Source organism: Adiantum capillus-veneris, chromosome 10 (genome assembly GCF_014529385.1).
Source record: "Adiantum capillus-veneris isolate H3 chromosome 10, ASM1452938v2, whole genome shotgun sequence".
NCBI classification, from domain to species: Eukaryota; Viridiplantae; Streptophyta; class Polypodiopsida; order Polypodiales; family Pteridaceae; genus Adiantum; species Adiantum capillus-veneris.
The window spans coordinates 17,408,503-17,433,189 of record NC_140940.1 but is presented as its reverse complement, the minus strand read 5'-3'; the positions used below and the strand labels follow the sequence as shown (position 1 = coordinate 17,433,189).

Sequence of the window (24,687 nt, the reverse complement as noted above, 5' to 3'; positions counted from 1 at the left end):
TCAATAGACGGTCCCCAAACCTGAACCGCGTAGAGCATAACTGAAGCGACCAAAGTATCGAAAAGCCAGAGCTTTGTTCGAGGTTCCTGGAACTGAACTTGCGAACAAATCCTCTCTAAACCACCTAGGGCTGCATAGGCACGAGTCAATCTAGTGTCTGCTGCCATTTTCAGTGTGAACCTCGGTCCACTAAAGACCACCCCAAGATATGTGTATGCATCAGTGTACTCCATACTGTCCTGCCCATATGTGAAAGTAGGTGCTGATCTCCTAACCCACTGTGGCGTGGTATTAAATACCATGACCTTGGTCTTACCAAGGTTGACAGACAATCCACTATCCTCTGCAAAACTATGCAATGCGTCCAAATGTCTCTGCATACCCTCTGGCGATTCTGATATCAACACGATATCGTCAGCATACAATAAAAGAGGGATCCATGTCCCTGCAAGCTGAGCACCTCTATCTCCTCCTCTGTCAATATAATCAGAGACCCCATCAACATACATGCAAAATAAAGTAGAGGACAGTGGGCATCCCTGTTTCACTCCGATGGTGGAGTGAACTATGTCGGATATCCCCTCTGATGTGCGTACATGACCCATCACTGAACTGTACAATGCCATGATCCCCCACATCAGCTCTGTGGGTACCCCCAATTCCATAAGCCGGTGCATCAATCTGGCCCTCGGCACTGTGTCAAACGCTTTGCGAAAATCCACAAAGCTGCAGTATATCCGTCTACCATGTGCTCGACCCTCCTCAATGATAGCTCTGAGTGTAAAGACATGATCTAGTGTGGAGAAACCCCTTCTGAAACCAGCCTGCCCAGGTGCTCGTATGCCCATAATCTCTGCCCAACTGCTCAGCCTATGCTCGAGGATGGATGCATATAACCGTGCCAATGTGTGTCCTACCATGATAGTACGGTAATTCCCCGGCACTGTGGGGTCACCTGTCTTGAAGATAGGTACAATAGTAGATAATCTCCAAGACTCAGGGAGACCCTCACACATGACACGGTTGAATAGCCGTGCAAGCATCTCTGCCAACAAATCCCCAGTATGTATAATGTGCTCTGCTACCAAACCCTCATGATCCTGTGCCCGTCTGGTCTTCATCCTGTCAATGGCCTCCTTTACCATCTCAGTGGTAAAGAAGGTGCTCGTAGCCGGACATGGCTGTGGTGGGTCTGGTAATGGTGGTTGTCCAGGTACAGTGTATAAAGATGTTGCATACTGCCCCCATATCTCTGTAGAAGTAATCACTGGTGGGGGAGACTTCTCATGGAATAGACGCCAAGCCTCTCCTGAATCTCTACTAAGGAAGAGCTGATATAAATCTTGCTCCATCTGGACCAAGAAAGCTCGCTTCTTCCGCCGCACAAGTCGTCGTGTAGCAATGCGAGACTGTCTATAGGTGATCACTCCCAATGTAAGGTCCCGTTGTATCTGAGCTCTCCTCTGTCTACACTCCTCATCATACCAGTTGTTCTGAGGCATGTGTCCAGAAAGACGTCTCTGCCCCGGCTGAGTGTGTGGATATGCCTCTGTCGCTGCCCCATGTAATGTCACTGTCAGCATAGATGTGATCTCCTCCACTGTGTATACTGGCTCTGATGTGCATAAAAGCCTACGTATCTCCTCTACATAGACTGAGTCAGTCTCTGGTGTAAAAGTATAGCGTGTATGTCCACCACCCCGTGAGGCCTGAGATGTATTGTACTCAAAGGAGACTGATAATGTTAAAAGTGCATGATCTACTGCTATCCCAACTGGCCTGGGCCCCACTGTGAAATCCTGAATGTGAGAGATAAAGCTCGGATGTGTCAGAACATAGTCTACAGTGCTGGACCCATGTCTATGTGGAAAACAAGTAAAACCTGTAGACAATGGGAAAGTCGTTAAGCCATTCAGTATGGCTAAACTGTGAGTAGTCGTCATCTCTCTCAGGTATCTCCCATACTCTGTATGTTCTCTGTCGTGTGAGCATCTCTCAAGTCCCAACTCCTCTGGCTCTAGCTCTCTAAGCATCTCCTCTGATGTGTCATAGAAGACTGTCTGTGAGCTGCCTGTACGGGCATTGAAATCCCCCAGGAGTATGATGTCTCCATCTCTGGAGAACTCCCAGATATCATCATCAAGTGCAGAGTAAGGAGACTGTCCTCTGGGTGAAGCATATACTGAAGTGCTGGGAGGAAAATAGCATATGGCGATGTACAAGAAACGTCCAGTCTCTGCCCTCAGCCTCACCCACAAGTATCTGGCCTGATCATCTCTCCGAACTATGCGCAATAGTGGTTGGAGCTCCTCTCTGAAAAGAACTGCTACACCTCCTGATCCTCTAGTCCCATGTGCAGTTCTGGTGCATGTCCTACAAGCTGTCTCCCATCTGTATCCTGATATGTGCGGCATCAACTGTCCTGGAGCCTGATGAGTCTCTGAGTAGAAAACAATGTCTCTGTCTCTGAAGCTATCCTCAAAGCCCCACACATCAAGTCTATATGAACCATTACAGTTCCAAACTGCCATCTTGAGAGTGGTCCCATAGGTCTCGCACCGTCATGTAGAGCGGTGCTCTGTAATCACTACTCGTCCATTTCTGTAGAAAGCTAACTTCCCCTTCTCCCTTGCTGCTATAATCTCTGGCATGACCTCTCTCATATGTGCAAGCTGTGAGAGCGTAAGATCATCTCCTAAAAAGATACCTGTTTTCTTGAGGGTTGGCCTCTTCTTTAAAAAGTCTTTCTTTTCTTCCATGGAGGGAAAGCGCAAAATGAGAGCCCGTCCTTTTGAACTCTCCCCATTACCTTCACTCTTCTTGCCCACTCTCCAAGCTTGTGTGTGCGAGGGCTTCTCCACTCCCATCATGGACATGAGGTTCTTCACCTCTTGGTCCACTTTATCTGAATCTTTTAGGCCGGTCACTCTCACGTGTAGAGCGCGTACCCTTCTTCGTTGTTCCTCTTCTAGTGTTTTGTTGATGATGTCGGGTGCAGTCGGAATTTCCTTGCCCTTTCCCTTCTTGACAACTTCAATCCATTTTTCAGCCTCGTCCATTTTCTTTTGCGTTTTGGAGAGAACCTCCACCCATGAGGTCTTCATTTCTCTTTCCTCCTTTATTTCTTTGACTTGTGCTCGTATACTATTCAGCTCGTCAATCATTGATGGCTGAATTTCCCCATCTTCGAGGCGTCTTCCCTCTTTGGTTTCGTCGAGTTCCTCCCGAAGGGCTGCGATGCTACTTTTTAAAGCTTGAATTTCGTCCCGGAACTCCTTGCGTTCTAGTTCCCTCGCCTGTTCCTCCCTCTTTTTCCATTCGAGAATTAAATTCTTCTCTTTCTTCCACTCATCCATGTGAGCTTTGCATTCTTTCAACTCCTTTTCAATGGCTGTCATCCTCTTGCTTGTGACCATGTAGTGCGCCGCCATTTGTCTTGCCTTATTTGTTTCACTTTCTGAGAGAGAGGAGAGAGCACCGCATTATGCATACATATGTTTCCCCATTCAGCCTACATGGCATATGTTTGCTTTCTGTATGTGTCAATTTGCAATTTCTGTGAGCTTTGCAGTTTTCAAATTCCTTGCAAATAAATCCCTGCAGGTTTGATGAACGTTGCAAGCCGGTAAAGCTGGTGGGCACTGCAGAGGGTGATGGCGATGGGAAGTCTAGTACTGAGTTGATAAAGAGAGAGAGAGAGAGAGGGTGCGCCAGCGACCTGCACCCTTTTCGTTTCTGCAGCCCTGTACTTTCAACAACCCCAGCCTGCCTTAAAACCTGTGCGCTGTGGTACTGAGGCTGAAAACTTGCGCACTGTGTTGCTGAGGCCGAAATTTGCGCGCTGTGGTGCTGAGGCTGAAACCTGCGCGCTGTGGAGCTGACTGAAACCTGCGCGCTGAGGTGCTGAGGCTGGAGAGAGAGAGAGAGAGAGAGAGAGAGAGAGAGAGAGAGAGAGAGAGAGAGAGAGAGAGAGAGAGAGAGATGATGAAATGAAATGTTATATTAACGTCTTCAAAAGGCCAAAATAACCTATGAGACCAATCTGTTACAAAGTGGTGAATCTAAAACCATGTCTGGGTACAAAAGAACTAGATACTACTAGAATCCATCCTCATGTGCACTGTCACGTGCACTTCTAACCCTATGTGTACGTGGACAAGCTACTTCATGACATGGGTTCAGGTCAGCCAGATTAGGAAGTGTTCAGGCGCTTTTGTGAGTGTTCGTAGACTGTGCATGTCCAGGCACTTAGAGTAGATACGTATCCTCTGGTTGCACACAGCATGATCATCAAATTTCCATCAGAATCCATCGGGGGAATTTTCCAGTGCATTAAACCTATTTTTCTTATTTTTGACATTTTTCACTTATTTATTAAGTGACTTTTGTTGAGAACTAGGTAGGGCAATTTTGCTAAGATAATATATAAGCAAACTAGAGTTAGCACTCTCTGGCAAAAGAGGCATCAGGAGCATTGCTCAATAGGTCAATTCTCAGCAAGAACAAGAACCCTATTAGCCCAGCTTGGCGTTTTTCCAAGTCAACTTCAGCGATTTCAGCCTTGATCCTTGGCGTTTTCAGCAGGGGTTGCAACATCAATTCAGCCTGGCGTTTTTCAGCCATAGCAGGGTTTTTGCATCAGCAAATTCAGCCTGCCCTAGGCGCTTCCAGGAGCAGTCCTGCTAGCGTTTTTGAACCAGCAAATTTAGCGATCTTAGCCAGCTGCTCACAGCGTTTTCAACCAACTGCATACAGCCATTGCAGGCCTTGGACAGCGTTTCGGCACACATCAGTACCAACGTTTTTCAATGCCAGCAAGCTAGCGTTTTTAGGGACAGAACCAGCATTTTTCAAGGGTTGCGAGGGCGGTGCTTTACAGTCAGCCAAACCAGCACTTGAAGACAACAAGATTAGCGATTCCAGCCATAGTCTCGTCCTCGTCGTCCACACCGTCGACCTTGACATAGCCCATTAGATTGCATCAGCATCTTGTACCAGATTGTGCAATCAATAGCATAGACCACTCTCGCCATCGAGAGTGGGGCTCTTGGAGGAGGGTTTGACAACATCTTTGGTGTCGTGTTCTCTTCTCTCTCTATCTCTCAGTCTCAGCACCTTCATGCACAGTGTCCATTCACTTTGTTTGTGTCCATTGCACTCTCTCATTAAAGAACGGAAGGCTCTCCCTTCCCTAAGTAAAAGGAACCTTGAGCACAGTTCGGATGTCACGTGACACATCCAACCCTATGTGTCCGTGGACAAGCTACAGCACGACAAGGGTTTAGTCAGTCCAGTCAGTCTAGATTAGAAGTGAACTGGTACTTTTGTGAGTCTATTCGTAGACCGTGCATGCCCAGTCACTTAGTGTAGATGCATATCCTCTAGTTGCACACAGCATGATCATAAGCATTCCCATCAGAATCCATCAGAATCCTTCAGGGGAATTTTCCAGTGCATTTAGCCTATTTTACCTATTTTTGACATTTTTCACTTATTATTTTTAAGTGACTTTTGTTGGAAAGTAGGTAGGGCAAATTGAGTAAGTTTGTATATAAGCAAACCTAGACTAGCACTAATTGCCAGAAGAGGCAACAGGAGCCAAGCTCAGCAGGCAACTTCTCAAGCAAGAACTTGGTGGTCTTCCCTCCAAGCAAGAAGGAACATTAGCATTTTCCATTTGCATCATCGCCAAGCAAGTCCCAGCCCTGGCGTTTTTGCAACATGTAGTCACCGCAAGCAGATCTTCACCGCAACAGCCCCATGCCTAGCGTTTTGATCCCAGCATACCTAGCGTTTTTGGAAATCCCTGACCTAGCGTTTTCAGCAGTAGAAACCTCAGCATGCAGCGTTTTTCAGCCATGAAGTACCTGCAGTTTCAGCCCTAAAAGAGTAGCAGAATCAGCCCCAAAGAACATCAGTTTCAGCCTTCAGTAGATGCAGATTTTCAGCCCTAAAGACCAGCAAAAACAGCGTTTTCCTTGGCGTTTTCGGCAACAACAGATTTCAGCCCATAGCGTTTTTGGACAGCAGATATTCACTTGCAGATTTCAGCCCTTAGATCGGTGTCGCCATCTCCGTCGTCGACATCGACATAGCCTAGAATTGCATCAGTCATATGCATCCCCATTGTACCAAGTTGTGCAATCATAAGTAGACCACTCTCGCCGACGAGAGTGGGGCCTTCGGAGGAGGGTTTTACAACATCTCTAGTGTCGTATCTCTCTTCTCTCTCTATCTCTCAGTCTCATACACTTGCACGCACAATGTCCACTCACTTTGTTTGTGATCATAGCATTCTCTCATTAAGAACGGAAGGCTCTCCCTTCCATAAGAACAAAAGGAACCTTGAGCACAGTTCGGAGCACTCATCTTGAGCAAAGTGCAAATATTCATTCCGCTGCACCTAACGTCGGAGCACTCATCTTGAGCAAAGTTCAACATTCACTTCCGCTGCACCTTACATTGGTATCAGAGCTTTGACAGTGTTCTGTATCACTCAAGGAAAGAACCACATAATTTTTTTTTGCTTGTTGCGGTCGCACGTAACCCAAGTCCTCTTGGGCGTGTCGATTCCTAATCGTGTTTTTGAAGAGTGACAGGAAACACAGGAAAGAAGGGCTTGTCCAGCCTCCCCTTGTTTCTCTTTTCATTCATTGAGAGCGGACCGTGCACTTAGCGGCCGGCCAATCGACGTGAGGTGGGAAAAAGCAACCTTGGTGTGAGCGCAAGGCCGCCAAGGGGTGCGCCCGCGGGAAAGAGAAGAGCTCGGGTGAAGAGAGGATCCTTCTCTAACACAGATTGCAAGCTGAAGACGACCTTGAAGAACCTCAAGAACCTCAAGGACTCAAGACCCTTAAGAACTCAAGACCCACAAGAACCCAAGTTCCTCGTGAACTTAAGAACCCACGACTTCAGTGTATGGTCATTACCCGAAGCGGATTGGATACTTCGCATGGAGGTGATGAGCATGGCAGTGGCGAAGAAGAATTTTCCCCACCAGGACGTTCTTCTGACCCTTCCCCTTCCCCATCTACGCCAAGGATTGCACCAACTCGTGTGGAGGCTTTGGTCAAGTCGATGATGGACATGATGGTACGACAAGGTAGACATTGAGAAGTGGCACGAAGAAAGAATGGCAGCCATAGAGCGTGAGTGCGAGCAAGCACGCTGGGCGGCCACAAAGATAAACGCAAAATTGGATTGCGAGCCCACAGAAAGACTAGCCGAATTGGCTCGCGAGCGCAAAGAAAGACGGTTAGAGCGTGAAGCGTAGATAGATCAACGCATGCAAGAGTTTCTCCTACTATTCTCTAATGTGCAGGCACAAATTGAACAGAATCAAGAGAAGGAGACTCTCTCAGTCTCTTCTTTTCCAAAGCACGACACACAGGAATTGCATGATAACGATAAGCATGATGAACTGCATGATAATTTGCACGATCAAGATGTGATTATTCACGAGCATGATGATTTGCAGGATAAAGATGTGATTGTTCACACGGATGATCGTTTAGTTGATGCTTTTTCTAGTGAAACTAACCTCATTGCAGATTCGATCGATCACAAAGAACCGATCTTGGCTCTCGAGTCGAGGTCCAAAGAACCCCCATAGAAAGTATTATGTGTTCAAATGATAAGTCAGCACGCATTGTTCGAGTGTTTCGTTCATAATGCTTTCATGTATTTTAGTCACCGTCCTTATGTGATCCCTTTTCATAGGCATGACATATTGTACGTTGAACACAATTCACTCATGAATTAGTACGGATGTATGCGGATTACACATGAAAAGATGAAATGTTTGCACCCAAGGAATTCTCATTTCATGTCTCTTCCTTGGCATGACACAGTATCGGAAAGAGTACAAGAAGGATTGAGCATCAAGTATCGGCATTTCCATTGTGATTTGCCACAATTGATTGATTTAGATCAGAAAGTCAAGATTCGACCCCATTGTTTGCGTGTGTTGGATGAACGGTTTGACACTCGGTCTATATGTTCATCTACATTGCATGCACAGTCTTTAAAGAAGACTATAATTTTTGCAGTCACTTTACTTGGAATGGGTTTGTTCATGTTTTTGTGTTGGAAGTGGTAATTTTCATCCTCGTAGATTCTTGAAGAAGGCAGACTCATGACTATCGACGAAGTTGAAGCATTGAAGGAGCCACAAATGACTTTGTGTCTGTCACGTGACACATCCCAACCCTATGTGTCCGTGGACAAGCTACACCATAGCAGGGTTCCCGTCAGTCAAGTCAGTTTAGATTAGCAGTGATCTGGCACTTTTGTGAGTCTATTCGTAGACCGTGCATGCCCAGTCACTTAGCATAGATGCATATCCTCCGGTTGCACATAGCGTGATCATCGGAATTCCCATCAGAATCCATTAGCATCAGTTAGGGGAATTTTCCAGTGCATTTAACCTATTTTCCTATTTATTGGTATTTTCACTTATTATTTTTAAGTGACTTCAACAAAAGTAGGTAGGGCAATTTTGCTAAGTTAATATATAAGCAAACCCAAGTTAGCACTTTCTGGCAGAAGAGGAAGCAGGAGCTTCCCGCTCAACAAGCTATTGAAACGTTGCAAAACCTTGTCAATATACTCTGTTTGAGATAACCAAATCAACTTCTTTGATCTGTCTCTCTCAATGCGCATACCAAGTATATGACTTGCCTCACCCATGTCTTTCATGTCAAACGATTTTGCCATCTTTGACTTCAAAGCTGAAATTTCTTCCAAGTGCTTGCCAGCAATCAACATGTCATCCACATACAAAATAAGGATCAACCAACTACCATCCTTAGCCTTCTTTGTATATAGACAGTGATCGAACTCACTACGTTTGTAGCCTTGAGAAAGCATAAACTTGTGGAATTTATGGTACCATGCCCTTGGTGATTGTTTTAAGCCATAAAGACTCTTTAACAACTGGCATACCCAATCTTCCTTGCCTTTCTCAACAAACCCTTCTGGCTGCTGCATGTAAATTTCCACATCTAAATCACCATGCAAGAACGCTGTCTTGACATCCATTTGGTGCAACACCAAATCTAATATGGCAACCAATGCAAGAAAGCATCTCAATGTAGTCATTTTGACCACCGGAGAGAAGACTTCATCAAAGTCAATGCCTTGTTCTTGCTTAAAGCCCTTGGCAACAAGCCTTGCTTTGTACTTTGGCTGACTATCATGAGCGGTGATCTTATACCTGTAAACCCATTTACAGGGTAGAGCCTTTTTGCCCCGTGGTAATTTAACTAGCTTCCATGTCTGGTTTTTATGCAGAGCTGTCATCTCTGACTGCATGGCCAATTGCCAATTCCCGGAGTCCTTCATTTGCACAGCTTCCTTGTAACATGAAGGCTCATTGCAATCAGTCAACATGACATAGTTCATAGATGGAACAAACCTATCAAGAGGTCGCGTGACACGTCCAGATCTACGCACAATAGGTGGCTCAGGCTCAGCCACAACCTGTGGTTCCAATCTATCCTGTCCTTGCTCCTCTTGGGCCCTGACATTTTGTCTTGCACGTGCAGGTCCTTCTTCTTGGAAGACAACTCTTCTAATCTCCTCAACTTTCTCTGGTTTAGAATGATATTTGGCTTCATTAAAGTGAACATCATTGCTGCGGATAACCTTTCTGGATTCGGGATCCCAAAGTCTGTACCCCATCTCACCAGAATTACCATAGCCTAGAAAGATGCACTTTCTACTCTTTGGCTCAAGTTTGTTCCTAAATTCCTTTGCAACGTGAGTATATGCCTCACAGCCAAAGACTCTGAGATGCTTGTATGAGGGCACCTTGCCTGACCATACCATCTCTGGCACTGAATCCTTCTGCAAAACCTTGCTAGGAGATCTATTTACAAGATGAACAGCTGTTGATACAGCTTCAGCCCAAAACCCATTTGGCAGCTGTGCATTAGACAACATACTTCTGACCTTCTCTTGTATGGTCCTATTCATCCTCTCAGCAACACCATTTTGAGGAGGATTGTAAGAAGCAGTAAGTTCACGTTTTATACCTTTTGACTCACAAAAGTCTTGAAAGGCCTTTGAAACATACTCTCCACCATTGTCAGTGCGTAAGCATTTAAGCTTCTTGCCACTCTGATTCTCCACAAGTGTCACAAACGTTTTGAAAACACTAAACGCTTCATCCTTGTGCTTGAGAAAGTAAACCCATACTTTCCTCGAGTAATCATCTATAAATGTCATAAAGTAAGAAGCTCCCCCTAGAGATAGGTTAGGCATAGGTCCACACAAATCACTATGAACAAGTGCCAACTGTGTATCTCTTCTACTGCTTCTATGCTTATGTGGTTGCTGTGTTTGCTTACCATACAGACAATGTTCACAGAATTCAAAATCATTAAATGAAAAGCCAGGCAAATAACCAGAACGAGACAAGATTTCCATTCCCTTCTTGGACATATGTCCTAACCGGCTATGCCACAAAGAAACGTTCGGCTGCTCGGTTACATTGATTACATTTTTAGAGACATTTGATACATAAATCATGTAAAGTCCTCCAGACTTTACTCCATGTGCTACTGTCATAGAACCCTTGGATATCTTTCACATGTTCTGTCCAAAAGTGGTGACGTAGCCAGCATCATCAAGTAAACCTGTGCTGATCAAGCTCTTTGTAATTGCGGGAACATGTCTCACATTCTTCAGCGTGAAAGAAGAGCCATTCTGAAACTTCAATTGAACATCTCAAACACCTAAGATCTCACATGTCTGCCCATTGCCTAGCCGAACATGATCTTTAGTGGTCACATAAGAGGTAAACCACTCCTTGTTTGGAGACACATGAAGTGATGCCCCTGAGTCTATAATCCAGTCACTCAGTGCATTTCCATCAGATGCTGTAAGAAGAGCTGAGTCCATTGTATTCTTCAAGAAGTAGATGTCTCTTGACACTAGACTGTCATCCTCTGCAACAGTGTTTGTCACATTTATTTCTTGAATCTTCATTGAGGACTTGTTCTTCTCACCATGGTCTTCAGCTTTCTCTTTGCCTTTTGCTGCTTTCCATTCTCTGCAGTCTCTTTTCATGTGACCCTTCTTGCCACAATGGTAGCATTCTATGTCACTCTTGCCTTTAGCACTGCGGGACTTGCTACGAGACTGATTCCTCTTTCCACCTTTGTACTTTTCTTTGGTCCTTCCCCTGACAACTGAGGCTGTTCCTTTGCCTTTGTCCATTGTCTTTCTATTGGTTTCTTCAGTAAGCAGACTTCCTTCTACACTGCTATGTTCAAACCATCTGGAGGTGCAGAATTACTCAAAGCTGTGCGAAAAGTGTCCCAACTTTCCGGCAATGTGATCAACAGGAACATAGCTCTTACAGGTTCATCAAACTTGACACCTTGAGCTGACAACTGATTATAGATTGTGTTGAATTCATTCAGATGATTGGACATAGGTGTCCCTTCTTTCATCTTCAAGTCAACAAGCTTCTTAAGCCAGTATACCTGTGAAGCTGCACTCTGCTTCTCATAAAGATCACTCAGCTTTAACCATGCTCGATAAGCCGACATCTCGTCTGCTACATTGAAGTAAACGCTTTCTGCCAAAGTCAGCATAATGGTAGAAAGTGCCAATTCATCCATTTCGCTCCATTCATCTTCGTCCATATCTTCTGGTTTTATCCCCTTGAGCTTTATAGGTTTTATCTGCTTCTTTTGTACCAACACGTACCAAATCTGCTTCTTCCACAATGGGAAATTGGTTCCATCTAGCTTCTTGATATTGTAAAGAGCAGTGTCCTGTGATCCAGCCATAGCTACGCTTCACAGTAGTTTACTTTCCTGGGAAAAATTCGGCAGAGTTTCCCCTGTAAACTGACCTCTGAACCAATATCAACCTGTCAAATGAACCAAGAAAGCTTCAGATTCTGCAGAAATTTTGGCAGAGTCTCCTTTGTAAAATGGCTCTGGTGTACTAAAAACAGACCAAAAAACAGCTCAAAAAACCACTGTCTCTCTAACACTGTAAGCTGTGGGTAAACCTGTCCTGCACCTGTACTGTCTCTCACTGTCCTATAACCATAGACTGCGACAATGGCTCCAACGGCAGTAAAGCAAAGATGCAATCCGAACTGTCTAACTCACAGTTAATACATCCTAGCTGCCTATCTAAGGGTGCTCGAGGGATCGCTCCAAGACCTGTATCACCGAAAGGATCTCAACATTCGAGAATCCCACAGCTCAATAAAACCTCACTCGACCCTCAACAAAGGTTGCAGTAAATCTGACAGTACATAGACTTCCCACAAAGTCATACATCCACAAATTTCCCACTGTATGCTGTAACCGCTGCAGCGGTTGTTTGCTGCGTGACTCACAGCCAGCAAACCCTCAACAGACATATATCATCTCTGACAATACATCCCATGTGGAAGTACCTGCAATGTCAGGATGAAATCTGGAATATCAAGCAGCAAACACAAGCTACCTGATGAACTAGTGGATGTCGCCTAGAGTGTGTGTGTAGATGCGTCCGGGTTGTATGTGACACGCCTCCAAGAACTGTGAGCTGTCCTTCGATGTGTAGACAGCCACAAATCAAGACTCTGGGAGTGTCAATATCCTCAGCACCTGCAGTCGTAGGCCGAAAAACCCCAAATTTGCAGAGTCGGATTTGCACCCGCCGAGACTACGTAGTCGAAAATGGCCTGCGCAGACCTTTGTCGAAGCCGAACGGTGGCCGAGATGACCTCAGAATGAAATTCTGAGAACACCGAGTCCTTCGAGCTCGCCCACAAGATTTGGGGCCGTGTCTTTGCCTATCGAATTTCACTCCAATCTGAGCTGGTGACTATAGCCTCCTGTAGTGCTGCCCCGAGCCTCGATCTGAGCTCTGATACCAGTTGAAGGAGTACGAGCGGAAGTGCGACGCGAGAGAGAGTGCGAGAAGAAGAGCACGACGATATGGTGAACTCGTTCTACTGGAATGTGTAGAGCATAGTGAGTTCTTATTAGGTTTTTACAAAAGAATATGTGTACATACCTGGCGGCCCGCCCACTTACCTGGGCGACCACATTGGGCTTTATACCCCAACAGACTGGACTTGACTGAACCCTGGTCATGCTGTAGCTTGTCCAGGGACACATAGGGTTGGATGTGTCACGTGACATCCCCTCCTTTTCAAAGTGAGGTACTGGTACCGAACTGCATGGTGTCGAGGGAGATCGCCAATAGCATCCGGAATCTTGGAAGGGACTCTTCGCCAGCCCACTTTGATGAGTGGGTCGTGCGGTACTTGAACTTCATAAAGGTCTGCAACGCTTGCTTCTTTGGGCCGCGCCAAAAGCGATACAAAGTCTTGTGTGGCTCCTTCAATGCTTCAACTTCGTCTAGAGTCACGCTTCGTTCTTCTTCAAGAATCTCCATGGCTGAAAATTCGTGAAACCACTTCCAACACAAAACCATGAACATACCTATTCCATGTAAAGTGACTGGAAAAAATCTTGTCTTCCTCAAAGACTGTGCATGCAATGTAGATGAACAAAGAGACGGACTTTCAAACCGTTCACCACACACACGCAAACAAGGAGATCGAATCTTGTCATTCTGATCCAAATCAATCAACTGTGGCAGTTCACAATGGAAATGCCCATGCTTGGTGCTCATACTTTCATGTGCTCTTTCTACGACTGTGTCATGCCAAGGAAGAGACATGGAATGTGACTTCCTTGAATGCATACTTTCAGCTTTTCATGAACAATCCGCATACATCCGTGCTCATTCACGAGTGAATCGTGCTCATCGTACAATATGTCATGCTTGTGAAAAGAGATCACCTAAGGACGGTGACTAAAATACAGGAAAGCATCACGAATGAAACACTCGAACAATGCGTGCTGACTAATCATTCGAACACGTAATACTTCCTGTGAGGGTTCTTTGGACCTCGACTCGAGAGCCAAGATCGGTTCTTCGTGTTTGATCAAATCTTCTTGTAGGGGTTCTTCTTGTGGGGGTTCTGGGGACCTCGGCTCAAAAGCCAAGATCGATTCTTCGTGATTGATCGAATCTGTAACGAGGTTAGCTTCGCTAAAAAAAGCATCAACTAAACCATCATCCTTGTGAACAATCACGTTATCTTTATGCAACTCATCATGCTTGTGAGAAATCACATCTTGATCATCATGCTCATCATTAACATCCAAATCATCATGCTTAACATTGTCAATCAAATCATCATCATGCAAATCATTGGCATTCAAATCATCATGCAAATCCTGTGTGTCTTGCTTTGGAGAAGAAGAGACTAAGAGAGCCTCCTTTTCCCGAATCTCTTCAATCTTCACCTGCACATTAGAAATGAGAGAGGAAGAATGAACAACGTTCTTGCGATCCAATTTTGTTTTTCTTTCTGCGTACTTGCGATCAAATTCTTTGGCCTCCAAGCGTAATTGCTCGCGCTCACGCTCCATGGCTGCCATTCTTGCTTCGTGCCACGTTGTCATCATGTCCATCATCGTCTTGCACAAAGCCTCCATATGATCTGGTGCAATCCTTGACGTAGATGGGGAAGGGGGAGGGTCGGAAAAACCTCCTGGTGGGGAAAATTCTTTTTCCCCTCTCTCATGCGCATCACCTCCAAGCGAAGTATTTATTCCGCTTCGAGTGATGACCATTCTGAAGTTGTGGGTTCTTGTGTGTTCTTGTGGTCTTGGGTTCTTAAGTTCACGAGGAACTTGGGTTCTTGGGGGTCTTGAGTTCTTCAGGTTCTTGAGGGTCTTCTTTCGCTTGCAATCTGTGTTAGAGAAGGATCTTCTCTTAACCCGAGTTCTGCTCTTTTCCGCAGACGCACCCCTTGGCGGCCTTGCGCTCACACCAAGGTTGCTTTTTCCCACCTCACGTCGATTGGCCGGCCGCCAAGTGCACGGTCTGCTCTCAATGAGTGAAAAGAGGCACAAGGGGAGGCTGGACAAGCCCTTCTTTCCTGGGATTCCTGTCACTCTTCAAAAACACGATTAGGAATCGACACGCCCAAGCGAACTTTGGTTCGTGCCACCTCAACAAGCAAATTTTTTTTTTCTGTGGTTCTTGTGGTTCTTTCCTTGAGTGATACAAAACACTGCCAAAGCTCTGATACCAATGTTAGGTGCAGCGGAATGAATGTTTGAACTTTGCTCAAGATGAGTGCTCCGAACTGTGCTCAAGGTTCCTTTTGTTCTTATGGAAGGTAGAGCCTTCCGTTCTTAATGAGAGAATGCAATGATCACAAACAAAGTGAATGGACACTGTGCGTGCAAGTGTATGAGGCTGAGAGATATAGAGAGAAGAGAGATACGACACCAGAGACGTAAAACCCTCCTCCGAAGGCCCCACTCTCGTCGGCGAGAGTGGTCTACTATTGATTGCACAATCTGGTACAAACTGAATGCATGGGACTGATGCAAGTCTAGGCTATGTCGGCGATGACGATGGGGATGACGACACTGACGTAAGGGCTGAAATCTGCAATCTTTTATCTGCTGTCCAAAAACGCTATGGGCTGAAATTTGCAAATCTTGTATCTGCTGAATTTTGACTCTATGTCGACGACGACGAAGAGACGACGAAGCGCTGAAAATGCAGATGCTGAAATCTGCGTTTTCCGGGCTGAAACTGTAAACCTTGCGGAAACTGACCGTGCGGTGAGGAACTGCTGCGGGAAGGTGAGATCTGCGAGGTTCGGAACTTGATGTGCGGGTGCTAACGGCTGAATACTGAAAACGCTGATGATTCTTGATGTTCTGTCGCGGTAAATCTGCAAAACGTCAGGGCTGATCTTCAAACCAAAAACGCTAGGGCTGAAATTCTGCTGTTGTCGTCGGTTGCTCTGCAAAATGCAACATGCTAGGCTGATCTGCTGTTCTATTGCAAAAACGCTGAGGCTCTTGTTGTCTTGCGGTAGCCGAGGCTGATCTGCTGAGCAAAACGCCAGGCTAGTCTTGATGGGGAAAACGCTAGGTCCTGTGAGAAGTTGCCTGTTGAGCAAGGTGCTCCTGCTGCCTCTTCTGCCAGAAAGTGCTAACACTGGTTTGCTATATATTAACTTAGCAAAATTGCCCTACCTACTTTCCAACAAAAGTCACTTAAAAATAATAAGTGAAAAATGTCAAAAATAGGGAAAATAGGCTAAATGCACTGGAAAATGCCCCTGAAGGATTCTGATGGGAATGCTTATGATCATGCTGTGTGCAACCGGAGGATATGCATCTACACTAAGTGACTGGGCATGCACGGTCTACGAATAGACTCACAAAAGTGCCAGATCACTGCTAATCTAGACTGACTGGACTTGACTTAACCCTGATCATGCTGTAGCTTGTCCACGGACACATAGGGTTGGATGTGTCACGTGACAGTCGGTGAGAGTGGTCTACTTATGATTGCACAAAGTGGTACAATGCGGATGCAATGGACTAATGCAACCTAGGACTATGCCGATGACGACGACGACTTTAGGGCTGAAATCTGTGGTCTACTAACTACTGAATCTGCAAATCTTGGGGCTGTTTTGGGTTGCTGAAAATGACTGTTTTGGCTGCGTTTTTGGAGGTCTGAAAATGGAGATCTTTTGCAACCAACTAGGGCTGAATCTGCTGCCGTCCGATAGGGCTGAAAACGTTGACCATATGATGCGGTAAGGGCTGAAAACCAAAAACGCTGGGCTGCCTCTATCGCTAGCAAAAACGCTAGGCTGTTCTGGATCTGTTGCTGGCGATCATGGCTGAAAACGCTAGGGGATCTGGTACTGCTGATGGTATGCAAAAATGCTATGCAATTTGGTGATGATGACGATGATGCAAACTGAAAAATGTTGGGGCTGATGTGTGGCGAGGATGGGGGAACCAAAAACGCCAAGGGGTTGTTGAGGTGCTGAGGGTACTGCGGGTTCTGCTGAGAAGTTGCCTGTTGAGCGGGGAGACTGCCCTGCTGCCTCTTCTGCCAGAAAGTGCTAACTTGGGTTTGCTTATATATTTTCTTATCAAAATTGCCCTACCTACTTTTGTTGGAAAGTCACTTAAAAATAATAAGCGAAAATACCAAAAATAGGGAAAATAGGCTAAATGCACTAGAAAATTCCCCTGACTGAATCTGATGGATTCTGAAGGGAATACTGATGATCATGCTGTGTGCAACCGGAGGATATGCATCTACACTAAGTGATTGGGCATGCACGGTCTATGAATAGACCCACAAAAGTGCCATATCACTTCTAATCTAGACTGACTGGACTGACTGAACCCTAATCATGCTGTAGCTTGTCCACGGACACATAGGGTTGGATGTGTCACGTGACACTTGGAGATTTTGACATATGGTTGTAATGGCACGCTAAGAGGCTTTGCTTCGGCCATGTCAAATCTGTCCAGCACCTTTTCAATGTACTTTTCTTGCGACAAATACAATATGCGCTGGTCCCTTTGCCTTCTAACTCGCACTCCAAGTATATGTTCAGCTGCCCCAAGGTCTTTCATTGAAAATGCAGATTTCAGCTCTCCTTTAAGAGCATCAACAGTGCTTCTTTTCTTTGCAGCTATCAACATATCATCCACATAGAGCGCAAGAATGATAAGGCTGCCATCCTCATCACGTTTGGTATACAAACAATGGTCTGCATAGCTTCTTTTGTAACCATGTTTGAGCATGAAGCGGTCAAACTTCTTGTACCATTGTCTACATGATTGTTTCAGCTCATACAGGCTTCTATTGAGCATACATACCAAATGTTCCTTGCCAAGAATAACAAAACCCTCGGGTTGCTTCATGTAAAGCTCTTCCTCCACATCACCATGTAAGAAAGCGGTATGTATATCCATTTGGTCCATTTCCAAATCAAGGGCAGCCACTATGGCAAACAATACACGCAAAGTGGTCATCTTCACAACGGGAGAGAACACTTCTTGAAAGTCTATGCCCTTGGTTTGAACATACCCTTTTGGAACTAGCCTTGCCTTATACTTGGGTTTTGCATCAACTGTTTTGATTTTATACACCCATTTGTTAGGAATAGCCTTCCTTCCTTTGGGCAATTCCACCAAATTCCAAGTATGATTAGCATGCAAAGCTTTAATCTCTTCCTGCATAGCAAGCTCCCACTTGTCGCTATGCTCACATGTCTTTGCCTCTTTATACGTAAGAGGCTCTCCCTCATCTGTCAACATAGTGTAATGCAAAGAGGGATCATATCTGCTCACAGGCCGTCTTGGACGAGTAGACCGCCTCACCCAATGATCCACATTATCCGGTAATGGGTCTGCATCAAGTGGCATGATAAAATCATCAACAATGGGCCACTGAGTATCATTTTCAGCATTGTTTCGTGGCTGCAAATGCCCTTCAAGAGCCTCAATTTGCTGCCCAACATCTTTTGGCTCAAACACCACTGGATTATCTACATTTTTAGCCATATGTGGTGCATCCTGAGTGTCAAGAATAGGTCTAACAGGTGGTTGGTCATGCTGAAATTTGACCCTTTTATGGTCATGCTTTGAGACACAATTGTTTTGAAGCAGCCTTGCCTCATTAAAAACAACATCCCGGCTGCGTACAACCCTTTTGAGCTGAGGTAACCAAATCCTGTAACCCAGTTCGCCTTCTTCACTATATCCCATGAAGAGGCCTTTAATGGACTTGGCATTTAGTTTGTTCCTCAACTCAAGTCTAACATGCACAAAAGCTTCGCAACCAAAAATGCGTAAGTGATCATATGAAGCAGGCTTGCCAGACCAAACCTCTTCAGGGATGTCATCTTTCAAAGACATGTGAGGGGATCGATTGCATATATGCACTGCATTTTTCAAAGCTTCTCCCCAAAATCCATGAGAGAGATTAGCTGTGGACAACATGCATCTCACCCTCGCACAAAGTGTCCTATTGAATCTTTCAGCCACACCATTAGAAGAGGGGCTGTATGGCACAATAAGCTCCCTCTTAATGCCCAAATTTTCACAAAATTTGTTAAATTCAGCACTTCTGAACTCCTCCCCATTGTCCGTATGCAAGCATTTCAGCTTTCTACCTGTTTGGGTGGTCACAAATGCATGAAATTTCTTAAATGCATGAAATTTTAAGCAAATAAACCCAATTTTTCCTAGAACGATCGTCAACAAAGGAGACAAAATAGCATGCACCTCCCATAGACTTAGTAGACATGCTACATACATCAAAATGTACAAGATCAAGCACACAAGGTTTACGAGAGACACCAGAGTAATAAGAACGCTTTACTTGCTTGCCATATTGACATTCATTACAAAAGTAAAGCTTTGTGCCTTTAGCATCAAGCTTGTTCAAAGTACAAAGCTTAGAAAGGCCCTTTTGGCTCATATGGCCAAGCCTCTTGTGCCATAACTCCATGTGAGAGTTAATTTTAGCCAATGCAATAAACTTGCCCCCTTTCTTTGTGCTCTTTACAATCAGCCTTGAGCCTTTAGTCATTTTCCATGATCCTCTCTCAAACAAGATGCTGTAACCATGCATATCCATATGACCAATAGAAAGTAGACTCTTCTTGATTCCTGGCACATATCTAACATCATGCAAGACAAGCTCATTTGTGCCATCTATGGATAGATGCACAGTGCCAATACCCTCAATGGAACATGCATGGTTGTTTCCAAGGTATACATGGCCATGCTTGCCTGCATCAAACACTCCTTGATAGGAGTCACATGAAATGAAGCACCGGAATCAACTATCCCAGTCTGGGATAATGCATCATTGACAGTCAACAAAGCATCAATAAGATCACTCTTGGTGATCTGCATGTCCTGTGAATGAACATTAAGAGAGGCATCAAGGTCATAAGCATCATCATCTGACAAAGTGGCACACAAGATGTCCTCTACATCTGACAGCTCCTCAATCACAACACTAGAAGCCACAGTGGCCTTCTCTTTGTCCTTTGAGCTGTCCTGTGTATCTGTCTTGACTTCCTTCTTCTCTTTCTTTTTGTCTCCGCCATTCTTTTTCCGTTCTAACTCGGCTTTGTAGTACCTGCAATCGGGTTTCTTGTGACCTTTCCTGCCACATTGATAGCAAGTCACATCACCCTTGCCTTTGCTGACATTTCCCCTTTCCTTACTCTTACTCTTACTCCTTTGTGCATAGATATTCTTCTTCTCTGTCCTGCCTCTAACCATGTTGGCAGAGCTGCCTCCCTCTCCACCTGCTTTCCTCCTGATTTTCTCATTCAAGATAGAACCCTAACACCATCAAAGGTCAAATTGGGGTTATTCGACAATGAAACCACCAATGTTTCCCATGAATCAGGTAAGGTCATAAGCAGGAAGATGGCTTTTAGCTTATCATCAAAAGGAGGCAAACCTGAATCCTGTAAACTGCGACAAAGTACGTGTAAACAACGACAAGTGCTCTGCAGCGCTCTTGGACTCATCTAGCTGCATGCCAACAAGTTTTCGCATCAAATGCACTTGGTTGATGGGCGTTGTATTCTCATACATCGCCTTTAACTTCTCCCACACATCAAAAGCATTTGTGAGACCTTTCAAATCAATGACTGTCTCATCGGTCATGGCCATTTTAATGTATGTAGCTGCCCTCCTGTTCAGGCTAACCCATGCTTCATCCGACATATTCTGTGGCTTTACCTGTTCAAGTGCCCCTTCACAATCCTTAAGAAATAGGATTCCTGGATCCTGTCTTTCCAAAGGTCGAAACCGGTTCCATCGAACGTCCTAATCTCGAAGAGATTCTTCACATCCGAAGAAGATGAGGCCATAGTTGCACGAATAAGAGGGCTAATACGCTGAATTTTTGGGCAAAATGCACCAAAACCGGAGTATAGCCTCACAGAAGTGTGCACTACAGCTTCAAATGGTCACATGAGCAATTTGGGGCAAAATGGGTCGATTTAGGCACAAAAAACAATTTCTGAAATTTATGCGTAGGAAATTTCAGCGAGTGAATTTGTGCTCAAAAACAACAATTTTAGTTGTTTTTAGCCTCACAGAACATACATAAGGCTAATGCACAGCCTTTAGAAGCATGTATGAGCAAAAGCCCCAATTTGTAGCATCAAATTGCACAAAATTGAGCCACAAATGGTCATACATAGCCAAAACTTGTCAAATGTGTGTAGATTGCATCAATTTGCACTTTCCTCAATGTAGATGCATCAAAAATACACTTGCAAAAACCTGTGTAAATCTGAAATTTGCTGAAAACACCTGTTTTGGGACCTGTTTTTCGGCAATTTCTTTGTTTTCGAGTAGCGGGGACCTAGTAAAGATGTTCCCACACCTTAATACATGATTTGCAAAACCTGTATTTTGCTGTCATAACCTGTAATTTGCTGATTTTGACCTAATTTCAGCCTGTTTTATGTCAATTTGACTTGCCGGGAGCCCTCTAGTGTCCGGGGACGAGTCCTTTGGCGATAAAATCGCAAAATCTCGCGTGAAAGTTGACCTCCTTGGCTGAAAATCAGCGTTTGCAGGTTTGGGAGCAAACCCTAATTTGGCTCTGATACCAATTGATGAGCGCACAGCAGTGTGTGCAAGTGATAGAGCGCAAGGAGATGTGCATGAGCTGTGCTTGGAGAGGTGGCTATGGCCTGCAGAGAAGGGGGCGCTAGGGAACGAAGTTGCAGAGAGAGAGAGCGCTACTTGATTTGTAGAGGGGATTAAGTGAGTGAGCAAATGGTCTCACATTCCCTTTATTAGAAGTATAGGACCATTTTTAAGTTAGTGGCCAAGTTCAATGTGAACTTGGCCAAAGGTTAGTAACCTTTAAAATGTACATAAAAGGGGTCATTTGGGCCTTTAACCCAACACTTCTCTGTCAACAGAGGACAACCTTGCAGATCTTTTCACAAAGGCATTGTCTCGTGAGAAGTTCGAAGCTTTCCGCAAAGCTTTGGGCTTACTCCCCTTTGTGGACTGATCATGTCCTCAAGGCATGGCACCTCCCTTTACTCTATGAGCCAGCTCTCGTTCACCGCATCACTCCGAGGGGGGATTTGTTACCATATACATGTGGTAGTGATGTGTGTGAACACACTTAGGATTGCCGGGGCATTTTTTCCCTCACTAGGAGGTTTTTCCCCCCGTGCATTGTATATACGCCTATCATTCTAGGGCTATCTATCTTTCCATTGCACACTAAGTAAAACACTCTCTATTGTGTGGCTTGAGCTTCCTGTTTTCTTGCAGCCCTAATTCCAACAATCCATACCCCCTAAAAATAGCCCCCCCCCCCCCCCCCCCCCCCCCCTCGGCCCAGGCCCATATACCATGTATCTTGTATCCTAGCCGCTTGTCGATGATCCCCTCCCCCCTTACCCTAGGACCATATTTTGTTACTTTATACTTTTGTCCTTTCCGATAGATGGATGACACACACATGCATATTTTATTTATCTCATAGGCCGACTTCGGCCTCTAATAGATGTAAAAAGGTCTCTCTCTCTCTCTCTCTCTCTCTCTCTCTCTCTCTCTCTCTCTCTCTCATTTGCTTGCGTGCACTGTTGCGGAAGGCTTATGTAGGATCGAAACTGTTGACTGGCCCCGCGTTTGGTGTGATTTTGCTATCACATGGAAATGCTGGTGTGAACCGAAGTTTGGGTGGTTTTAAATTGGTTTCTTGGTTTTCCGCCCTGCCCCAGGCTTGTGGGGGGGGGGGGGGTTTCAACCATGGGATCTTCTCCTGAAAGAGTTTCTTTTGGAGGGATACCAACGTTGTGGAATTAGAAAATTAATTATTTGAAGTGCACTTCATTAGTACAGATACTAGAGGATAAAGGTGACGGGCTAAGGGTTCGATGGGGGAGGGCTTAGGGGACTGGGGCAGGCTGAGGCAGTCCTGAGGGTGCCCAGCTGAGGCTGTGGGGGGATGGTGTGAGCCTACGAGACTCAGGAGGGTGAGCTGTAGCCTGTAGCGGCGTTGTGAGCAGGCGATCCTGAGGCTGGGATGGAGGGCCATGGGCGAAAGAAGCTCATCTGAAGAGTTTCGTGCATTTGTAGGTCACAATGCACACATTTTCATGGTCTTGTTATGTCAAAAGAGCTGCCATTATGTACCATATTTCTGAAATAAATGTATCTTGTTAGTCTTTTCAGAATCATAATTGCTCTGGAACTATCTGATCCATAACAGAGAAACTATTGTTCGTGAACTGCAGGTCAAACGTTGTGGAGAAATGCTCCGAAAAGTGCGCTTTCTCAAAGATCAGTTGGCAAAGGCTGGTATTCCTGTCTCGAAAGGGACACTAACAAGCAAGGAAATTGATATAGACGAGCTTGAGGTACACAGTTTCGTGGGTGCTTTAACCTGTTCACTCAAGATGTGATACATTGTTTGAAAATTGAATGCCATTTTAAAAGCTCTTGTTACAGTCACCACTATTATGGGTTTTGTTATGTTTCTGGCTTTCTGCGTGGCTCGAACGCAAAGTCTCACGTGGATGAATGGTTAACACTTGCGTGAATCTTCTGCTTGTGCTTCCAGGTGAAGCTGACTGAGTTGGAGATAGAGCTAACAAGTATAAACTCCAGCAGTGATATACTTATGCGCAGCTATAGTGAGCTTTTAGAATTTCAGCTTGTGCTGCAGAAGGTCACTCTTTCTTTCATATTATGACATGGCTGTACATGCAGTCTTCCATGTTCACATTTACCTGATCATGCTTGTGTGTGCTATTGATGTAGCTTGCATATTTTATTTGGTATATAGCATGCAGGTTCTACTTGTTCTTAGTTTTGTGGATTCAACTGTACAGGCTGGTATGTTCTTTTATTCTGTGCAAAGCAATGCTCGTGCCCAACAAAGGGAGTTAGAAGAGTCTTCATCATTTCGAGTCGAGGAATCCATAGAAAGTCCACTACTGTTGGAACAGGTTGTGAACTTTTCTTGATTATTGTAATCTAATGTAATGTCATCTAGTTCTTTCAACTGAGGTCTGTCTTACTGGCCAGGAAATGTTGAAAGAGCCTTCAAAGCAGGCAAGGTTAGGTTTCATCGCTGGCCTTGTTGCTAAGTCCAAGGCTCCAGCTTTTGAAAGAATTCTCTTTCGCGCTACGCGTGGTAACGTGCTGCTTGAACAGGTTCCGGTTGAGGAACCGGTTTTGGACCCTGCTACAGGCGAAAAGGTTTGGAATCCTCTTCTATGCCAAGACTTGTGCGTTCTTATCATTGCATTTCTGCGTTTTGTTTCGCAAAAAACAAATATTTAACACTATTGATAAAATGTAGATCAGTGTTGCAGACGCTAAACCGTGATAAGACTCAATGGTCGTGGCTTTTAAGTTAATGGTTTCTTAGATATCCTCACAATGCTCTTCGTGCATCAGAAGTATTTCAATGATCAGTAACTTTATGAGTCAAAGAATGATACTAAGCAAATGGAAATTCTTTATATGACTTAGTTTCGGTTGTGATTTTCTAAATTGGGTCTATTTGGATGTTTTGCAGATGGAAAAGATCGTGTTCCTGGTCTTCTTTTCTGGTGAGCGTGCAAAGCTGAAGATAATGAAGATATGTGAAGCATTTGGTGCAAATAAATATCCCTTTCCTGAGGATGCAGGGAAACAAGCACAAATGTTAGATGAGGTATGAAGTGTCCATAACAGATGAAGCTTTGTGATGTGTCAGTAAACAATATCTCATGCAGATATATTTATTGATATGCTTCTCTCTCTCTCTCTCTCT

The 24,687-nt window shown here is 44.8% G+C and overlaps 1 protein-coding gene across 1 annotated transcript in view; it reads left to right on the top strand.

The window, feature by feature from the left end:
* LOC147448505 (V-type proton ATPase subunit a3-like) overlaps positions 1-24,687 on the top strand; it is a 69,669-nt gene that overhangs the window by 11,678 nt on the left and 33,304 nt on the right. The window contains exons 3-7 of the mRNA XM_086521087.1: positions 23,162-23,284; positions 23,488-23,595; positions 23,759-23,875; positions 23,955-24,128; positions 24,451-24,588. Coding sequence (XP_086377213.1) covers positions 23,162-23,284; positions 23,488-23,595; positions 23,759-23,875; positions 23,955-24,128; positions 24,451-24,588 — 660 coding nt within the window. The remainder of the gene's footprint in view (positions 1-23,161; positions 23,285-23,487; positions 23,596-23,758; positions 23,876-23,954; positions 24,129-24,450; positions 24,589-24,687) is intronic.